Consider the following 9,560-nt stretch of genomic DNA (forward strand, 5'->3'; position numbering starts at 1 on the left):
TGATTTGAATTATTTCTTACCTGTCCAACCCCCGGATGGCCTCATCATGTCCTCTTCATTTATCACAAACTAATTCTTAAATTTTGCTTTGAACCTTTTTTTTTTGGCTATATATATCACTAATTAACATCTTGACTTATCAAGCTTCTGAATCAAGAATTCCAATAAAAGAGTAACCCTAAAATCACTTTTGATTTTCTTTTCTTCTCTTTTCTTGGATGATGAAGTGCCTTGAAAAGTTCTTGATTTTTGCCGTTCTTGTTACAGTTCTTCCATCTTTAGTCTTAGGAGATTGCACATGCGACGCAGAGGAAGAAGAGAACGACAGGAGTTTAGCCCTCAAGTACAAATTAGGAGCCATAGCTTCAATCTTCGTCGCGAGTGCGATAGGAGTTTATTTTCCAGTCTTGGGCAAGAAAATTTCAGCATTAAGTCCGGAAAACAATTTCTTCTTCGTCATCAAGGCATTTGCGGCCGGGGTAATCTTAGCAACAGGGTTCATCCATGTTCTCCCTGACGCGTTCGAAAGCCTGACCTCCCCTTGTCTTCCTGAAAGCCCTTGGGGAGATTTTCCATTCACGGGATTTGTAGCAATGGTGGCGGCGATTGGTACTCTTATGGTTGATGTCCAGGCAACATCTCATTACAACAAAAAGTCTTCTGGCAATAATGGCACTGTCCTAGCTTTAGGGGAAGGTGATGATCATGGCGAGAATGGTAAACCATCCAATGGAGAGATTGCTAAATCATCGGCTGGACTTCCTCTTCATACTCATGCCACACATGGTCATGCTCATGGCGCGATCTCCATGGAGGGAGATTCGATTTCTACTCAACTCCGATATCGCGTTATAACACAGGTAGGTAATTTTGTGTCTCGTGTAATTTTCTACACGATTGATGGATTGAGCAATTATTTGGGATTATACCATCTTTGATTCAATAAGTTTCAAAAGAATTTAGGGTTTAGGGTTCCTGACGTGCATGTTTGAAATAATTTGTATTTAATTTAGAATGACCTGATTGTCACCAATTTTCTACGATTGTTCGGTTGTGCGTGATTTCAGGCTATAGTACTTTATTGAACGCACTATTTAGTACGCACAAATTCATGCTGATTTACGTAAAATTTACACCTTGACTGTGTGTAGTGAATAGATTATCAAGTTCCTTACGGAATTCATTAATGTTTCGTGGGTTTTTGTTCTCAAACTGCAATTCTAAAGAAATTTGTGTTTCTGTATGTTGTTTTCATAGGTTTTGGAGCTGGGAATTATAGTGCACTCTGTCATTATCGGGCTTGCTTTAGGTGCATCTGACAGTCCAAAAACAATTAGGCCTCTTTTGGCAGCTTTGTCATTTCATCAATTGTTTGAAGGTCTCGGATTAGGTGGATGCATCACTCAGGTAATGATCACCTTGTTTTACATTGTCTTTTCTCTCTTTTTCTTTCCTGATATTCGACAAAACTGCATTTTCCAATCTTGGAACTCGTTCTTATATGATTTTGAGTGTTTTAAATGTTTTTAAATAGTGACCAAATTAGGTTTGAAATTGTACAAGCCTATTATGATTTCTACGGCTTAGTCCTAGTTACGTTATATTCGCGTATGCTCTTACCTCTAACCATGGTAAAAAAACCATTACACTACTTTAATGTAAGTATTGTTCATAAAATAAATATAAAAATATAAAAGAAAAGGGAAAGCTGGAGCACTAATATAAAGATTGATCTCTAGTTTGTTCTAGAAGGTTTTAAGATTGACTTGTTAATAGAGCTAATAATTAGCTTTTATGTTTTATACGCAAAGTCCAAATCTCAAGCAATTGCAGTAGGGTTTCAAGATTGACTTGTTAATAGAGCTAATATTAAGTTTCATGTGTTCCAGGCAAAATTCAAAGCACATGCAATTGCAGTGATGGCTCTTTTCTTCTCATTAACAACACCAGTTGGCATTGCAATTGGAATTGGAGTAGCTAATGTGTACAATGAGAACAGCCCAAAAGCTCTGATTGTGCAAGGAGTCTTGAATGCAGCTTCAGCTGGGATCCTAATCTACATGGCATTAGTAGACCTTCTTGCAACTGATTTCATGAATCCAAAGATGCAAAATAATGGTTGGCTTCAAATAGGGGCAAATGTTTCCCTTCTTTTAGGAGCTGGTTGTATGTCTCTACTGGCAAAGTGGGCTTGATTTTTTTTTTTTTTTGTAGATTAGTGCCAAGCATTTTGACCACGAAAATAGGAGTTATTTTAGGTGGCTTGGTTTTGATTGAGTTCTTATGTCCTTTAGTTCTATTTATTTATAGTTTATGCTAAAAAATAACGCAAGTAGGACATTTAATTTTCGGGGAAAATGCACTTCTCATCCCCAATGTTTAAGGTATTAATCAATTTCATCCCTAAAGTTTCATGCAAAACAGATTACTTTTTTTGACCAATTTTGTCCCTAAAGTTTATGTAAAACACATTTCATCCTCATAGTTTCATATTTTCTACCAATTGAGGATAATTAAATGATTGTTAACCAATTTGGACATAATATCATCACACGTCCCATTAGTAATTGTATTATTAATACTTAATTCAGTTATTGATTAAATTACAAAAATAACAAGTGTTTTTGGATAGGAGACTATCCTTTTTTAAAAAAATTATGATATGATGTATTTGAGATAAAACAAATAGATTGAAAGATAAATAGATGATTGACAAACATGTACATGATGCAACAAAACAAAATTTTGCAAATAAATAACAATCCAAACCATTCTTTCTTTCGCATTAATATTTTTCTCCAATTAGTTGTAATGGGTTGTTCAACATTTTTTCCCAATTGGTTATACTAGAGTTGTTTGTTTTCCACGACTTCATATTCTTTGGATCTTCTTGTTCAATTATGATAAAAAAAGAGAGTAATGGTGGCTAAAAATTTCTTAGGTTTTTTTGGGTACTAAAATGAGAAAGTGAATTAAGAAAAGATTTTTGAGCTTTTTGTTGATCCAATGTTTTTTCCACTAATGGGCATGCTATGGTGAAGTGACGATATTCCATTTAAAATCCTTGACAATCCATCAATTGTCCTCAATTAGCCAAATTTATTAAACTATGAGAATGAAATGTGTTTGTCTAAAACTTTAAGGATGAAATTAGTCAAATTATAAAATTACAAGGATAAAATGTATTTTGTATGAAACTTTAGGGACGAAATTGGTTAACACCTTAAACATTAGGGATGAAAAATGCATTTTTTTCCTTTAATTTTCAAATAATGAAATAATTGTTTAGATTAATTATTTAAAAGCAAGTATTCATTGACATCTAGGGTAATATTGCCGATATTAACTAAGGAGTAACATCATAGGCCTAATTAAACTGCGAAACAAATTTTTTCCCACAATATCTCTTTGGACTTTTCACAAATAAGGTTATCGAGTTAGCTTATCTCCGTTCCCCAAGATGAAAATTGCGGGATTTGTAAAACGACAACATATGAAACTTTGAGATTAAATCTTCAAGGAATTAAGCATTCATAATTAAGAATCGTTCACCAATCTCAAATAAATTTCACCATAATTGCTAATGCTTCCACCGCAAATAAATAAAAGAAGTCCCCAGAACGTACGTTTATTCAAGTTAATTCTTTCATGAAATAAAAACAAAGCGTTAATAAGACACCAGATTAATACAGATCAAGTATTTCTAAAGTCACCAGTAACAATTTTCAGTAGGTTTGTCCACAAGCATACAAAAAACTTTGAATAAATACTTCCCTTGTAAAGTCTCTGGGTAGGAACAATTAACCACCAAAGTACCATAATAAATGGCTTTTGATGCTGTTACATACTTGCCCAAAAAATCATCGATGAGTACAATATACGAAATCTTAAGTAGAAGTCGAGGTAAAAATTTGTCATGCATGTCATAACATCAACAAAAAAAAAAAAAAAAAGGCCTTAACCTCAGCATGAATAAGATGGATGTCCTTTCACTACAAACTCTGCGGACTTAAATTGATCGTGATACGGAACAAGGAACTCCATGTTCAGGAACCCGTCGTGCATATCCATTAATCTGCCCAAAAACTTGCTTGAGATTAAAAATTAGGATAGATTCCTACAGTTTTATTAGTATTTTTATAAATTGATCTTCTGTTTCAAGAATAGATACTGATATGAACTACTTGGATTGGTTCAGTTGCTAGAAGAGGGTTGTTAAAGTTCTTCCCATTATCAGGTTTAGGGTTTGGATCCTATACCTGCCAGTTGGGGGTGAAAGGGTGTGGGAAGGGGTGGAAGGAAAAAAAGTGCAAACAAAAAGGAAAAAAAAAAAAGATACTGATATCCTCAGCATTTGTACAACCAAATGCCATTAATCAATGTCTCCATTAGGAAGATAAGTTTTTACAGACCCACAAGGGAAACACCTATGCAAATTTAAGTAAGAAATATTTTATAAATTTCTGTTAATTGCCTGTGTTAAAGCAACTATGAATCAAGTTGTAGAAAACTAACACAAGCATCAGGAACTCATTGAGAGGTAATCATTAACAAGTAGAAAACCACCTAATGGCTAGTATCCAGCAAAACTAAACACATTGATATGGTAAAGAAATTTGTAAAAGCGAAAAACTACAAGTTCATAACCATCAACAGATTAACGCAAGATTACTCGAGCCATGGGTAGAAATCTCTACCAGCTGCAGCTTAACACAATCCAAACAAAAGCCTGGACTAAAGCATTCCTTTGGAGACGATATTTAACTCACGTAATTGTTCATGTAAATATGTAATGTCTAATATCAACCAGAATATAGTCGATTAACACCTTTTCTAATGGCTAACTACTTAAGCTAAAATAAGGGAAGAATGGCCAACGCAAAATGTTGGAATCTCTCGGGTTTAATTTGGGAAAAAGAAAAAAGAAAACCCCAAATCAGCTTGAAACGCGACAATCATGGTCAATAACTCAAAGTATCTAAACCAGAATCATGTACCATTGGATGTGTAAAAAGAGATATCAGATTTTAGGTGATTTTAAGATTTTAAATTACAAGTAAATCTTATATATAATGACAATATATATACTATCATTATTGGATCCATGACACATGTACAAAAGTTGAATTTCAAATTCAAATTTTGTATAATTATCATTCATTCAAAACTGACAGTGTGTATACTATCAGTGTTAGTATAAGAAAGATTTATACTTAAATTATTAAATAATGTGGCAAAAGTTTATTGAAATATAATCACTGATAGAGGTGGTAATTCTCAACATGACTCTAAAATACAACTTGATCTTAACATGAAATTACCAGGTATGGGTTTACTTTTTACAGGGCCGGGTCAAAATCAAGCTAGACCCAAATAACCCGTCAAGCAAACAAGTTCAAATCAGGTTAACCATAGGTTGACTTGTTTGACCCATCTGACCTATTTAATATGTAAGTTTATAATTTAATGAATAAATTGAGGGCATAATGTAAATTGAAAAAAACTAAGGCTATCAATTAGTATTATTAGAACACAATCACGAATATTATGTGAAAACACGAGACTTTATTTGTGAAAGTGTTCCAATTTTGTTTTTGTTTATGATATATTTGTACAAAAATGGAAAACCAAAGAATTACCACAAGCAACATATACAAAATTTTGGATTGGGTTGCAATTTTTTATATTTTTCTTGAAACTTTGGGCCTGCTTAGTGGTGAGTTTTCTGGTTGTTTATATAAAATTTTATTATAACTTATTGTAAAATTTGTAGAAAAATTTTTTAAACTATGTAAAACTTTTTTTTCTTTTTCTTTCTCCTTTTCTTTCTTCTTCTCTCCTCCCCCACCACCTTTGCTCTTCCTTCTCCCTCTCTCCCTACTACCGACCACGATCGCCGGCAAAGTCGGCATCTCTGCCAACGATCGACGACAGTACCAGTAGTTCTCCTCTCTCTCTCCTTTCTTTTCCCTCCCTCTCCTCTTTTCCTCTCCTCCTCTCTAGAGGCCACAGAAGGAGGTGAAGAGGGGCAAGAGAGGGAAGAGGAAAAGGAGTTGGACTAGAGGCCACTGGAGGAGAGAGAGAAGGGGTAGATGAAGGGAGAGGAGGTGAGGAGACTAGGATAGGGAAGAGGGGAGGAGAGAAAGGAAGGAGGAAGGAGAAAGAGGGAGGAGAAGAAGAGGATAGCAGAGATAGAGAGGAGAAGCAGAGGGGAAAATAAGAGGTTGTTGGCAGAGGAGCCAGCATCGGTGAAGTGCTCGGCCTGAAGTGGGGAAGAAGGAAGAAAAGGTATAGTACTTACAACAAAAGTCGATTGTGTGATTGTTGAGTCTTGTGTGTTTTTCTATTTTGTTTATGTCTATTTACTTGCTCTTCTTGACAAAATTTGCTTTTGAGTTGTTTTGGGAGCATGTTTAGGATAGAAAGATAGTCCACATACGCGGACAATTCTTGAGATAAGAAAGCTCAACAATGAATTCTCATGACTTTCAATGCTTTGACTATGGTGGTAACCAAAGAATGCCCACAGGTATATCCTTTGAAAATTGTGTGCAAATCTCAAATGCTAAACTTGATCATTTGATGCTACATGCTAAGTTGGATGACCTGATGCACTTGATTGAGCAAAAGAGAAATGTAAATGCTTTTAATTCCAATCATTTAACTTGAGCTTCTTGTGGTGGATATCATGATATGTGTGTGTGTGTGTGTGCGCGCATGCAAGCACAAAATGGGGATCAATTTGATGAATTTGGACATTACAATTCTTATATTCATCAATATGTCTCTCATTGGGGTAATATGCATGATTATGGTTGGTATAATCATTGTGCTTCTAATGATTCTTCAAATCTTTATGATTTTCGACCTAATTGTGTCCAAAAAGATACCATGCCATCATGGGAATTGGCAATTGAAAAATTAACTAATGGTGGTAAGCAATCTTGGATATAGCTGATTTAGCAATTGAAAGGGTGGCTAACTAAGGAAAACAAGCTTTGAGCTAGCTCTAGAAAGGTTAGCAGATAAAGTGGATTTAGATATAGAAAGATTTGCTAACAAGATGGATTTGGATTTTGAAAGGCTAGTTAATATCATTTTTTGTTGTTTTACTAGTATTGAATCTAGATTAGACGAATTGACTTTGCACTTTAGTAGCTTACATATAAATTACATGTTTTGTGTGAAGTTTTTTTTTCAAATGGATGGGATACTAGCATGAATGTTAGGGATGTCACATGTGAAGGTGAATTATATTTTGTTGATCATGATGAATCTTATTGTGTGTTAATAATGAAATGCCCATCTTGCGTATGTGGTTTTAGTGGTTCATTTTTAACCCCTCTTGAGGAGTGTTTAGAAAGTGGTTGTTCCAAAGATAAAATTGTCCAAGCAATTCTTGTGGAATGCCCATTGATGAATTCTCAAGTGGTGCACATTCAAGGTGATATCTATGAAGCACTTGGGACTGGTAAATCCTTTCCTACTCTTATCTTTCAAGATTGTAAGAATGAGGGCAAAAAAAGTTATGACAGCCCCACCTTCCCTTAGGACGTATCCCAAGGGTTAGCGGACTGCCTGCGCAACTCTCGCCAGGATTCACTGATCCAAAAATTCACAGAAGGTACTAAAATGCACAATTAACTTCAAATCGTCAACCCAGAACCATGTAAAATAAAGTTACTATCGATTCAAACTTAAGATACAAACCAGAGTATTCAATCTTATACAATACATGTAAGGTTTACTAATACAGAGGAGCTTAAACAATATGCCTAAAAGCTGTAACTAGTTCAACTCTTCCCCAAAAATCACGCTCCCAAAACTTCGCCCCCTGTAAGGAAAACAAAGATGACAGAGTGAGGTTTTGCCCAATGAGGTGCCACAGGGTCACGCAGTCCAAAAATCACATAATTCAAACTTTAAACTATCACATATAAGCATCAATTAGGGAGAAAGTAAACACCACAAATAACACAAAGTGTTTCAAGTAAAAGGATACAAATGGTTCTCAAGAGCCAAAATCCCAGTCGCATTAGCTTGATCCAAGCCCGTTGACACACCGTCAACATTTAGAGAAGCAAAACATTGACTGTAGATCTTCGCCTTACATCAATTTCCGTCCACCAAACATACCCCTTACCGGGCCCGAATACCAAATAGAAACAGTGGTAGTAATACTCAAGTATACCAAGTATCAGAAGAATCCAGTATTCAGTAAATCAGTAATAGTTTCCTCATGGCTCGTCAATCTACCTCGACCAAGCCCTTGCTGGCTCGATTCGATTAACTACCAATGGGGTTTGATCTCAAATTCATAGCAAGGTTGTTGGATATTGTGCTCCAGACGACATCAAAGTCATGCACAAGTAATATATTTCAAATGAACAGTAGACTAGTCAAACAGTCAAGTGGAATCGAGTGTGATAAAGTACACACCCGTCCAGTTCAGATTAAACCAAATCACATTCATACAACTCATGAATTTCAGTCACAAGTAGTTCACTTTAAGCAACAAGTCATGCAAGTGGTACACTCACCGATTTAAAGTAGAGTAACGCTAAACGTTCGATCCCAGGTTGTTCTTGTTTCCACCGTCAAACCCTAAAAATAACCAAAACAAGATGTCATGGTCCGACCATTCAAAACTTAGGTTAATGAAGTGCGCACTTTAGACTCAACTATGAGCCATACGCCTATCCAAGTTTGGCTTCTCAAAACACAAAGTTCAAAGACAAATTTGAAAGTACCAACTGAGAAATATTCAAGTGCATTCTAGGGCTATGGTTCAAGTAAGTTATTAGTGTGAAAAGGAAAACACTTAGACTCACAAGATGTAAGAGACCAAAAGAGGAAAATTAGATATTTATAAATCATGAAGCTTAGCAAAACATACTTAAGATATACGCACAACTTTTAGAAGAAAAACAACCAACCTCGAGTCTAAAGTTAGGCAAATGAAACTAGAAAGCATGTTAGAAGAAACCATTACTTCCTTTTGTTTTACACATGGTTTTTGACAAAATTTCAACTTATACGTCACCAAGGTGGACTCAAGCAATCATAAGTAACCTAAGTCCAAACTAACCCAAAATCACCCCTCTAACATCACTCATATTACAAGAAAGAGAGAAACAAAATTTCAGCAGTACCTCCCCTTATTTCCTTGAATTTCCCTTCCAAACTCAACACTTATCTTCCTAGCAATCCAACCTCAATCACAACCACAAGTTATAGGCTATAAAGGACACTTGTTTAAGGCCACAAAGCCACCCAAAATAGCCAATACTCTAGCTCAAAAACAACCATAATAAAGCTGAAAAATGTTAACCCTAAGCTGAAATTTACCTCTACAAGCTGAAATTTCTATAATGAAGCCAAAATAACATATAAAAGCTAGAAAATTCACATGGCAAAACTAATAGATCATAGCCAAACTCAAATCAACATATCAAAGCTGAAATTTCTCACTCAAAGCTGGAATTTTCCAATCACCACACAAACCATGAAATTCTCCATGAAATCTACCAAAATCAAGTCTTAAATCTACTCATATGCAA

General features: G+C 35.2%; 1 protein-coding gene across 1 annotated transcript; it reads left to right on the forward strand.

Moving 5' to 3' along the window:
* The first annotated feature begins 218 nt into the window (after window positions 1–218).
* On the forward strand, window positions 219–2,352 carry LOC113722655 (zinc transporter 3-like). Its single transcript, XM_072048113.1, has 3 exons — window positions 219–860; window positions 1,258–1,407; window positions 1,890–2,352. Exons 1-3 carry the CDS (start codon window positions 219–221, stop codon window positions 2,193–2,195), a joined length of 1,098 nt encoding a protein of 365 aa, XP_071904214.1. The 3' UTR covers window positions 2,196–2,352.
* The last annotated feature ends 7,208 nt before the right edge of the window (window positions 2,353–9,560 follow it).

Source organism: Coffea arabica, chromosome 5e (genome assembly GCF_036785885.1).
Source record: "Coffea arabica cultivar ET-39 chromosome 5e, Coffea Arabica ET-39 HiFi, whole genome shotgun sequence".
In the NCBI taxonomy this organism is placed as follows: Eukaryota; Viridiplantae; Streptophyta; class Magnoliopsida; order Gentianales; family Rubiaceae; genus Coffea; species Coffea arabica.

Bases quoted from the DNA above. Each gene is read 5' to 3' on its own strand.
- LOC113722655 (XM_072048113.1), top strand. From the start codon at position 219: ATGATGAAGTGCCTTGAAAAGTTCTTGATTTTTGCCGTTCTTGTTACA. The intron at 861-1,257 runs GTAGGTAATTTT...TTGTTTTCATAG, and splicing joins GATATCGCGTTATAACACAG to GTTTTGGAGCTGGGAATTAT. The intron at 1,408-1,889 runs GTAATGATCACC...CATGTGTTCCAG, and splicing joins TAGGTGGATGCATCACTCAG to GCAAAATTCAAAGCACATGC.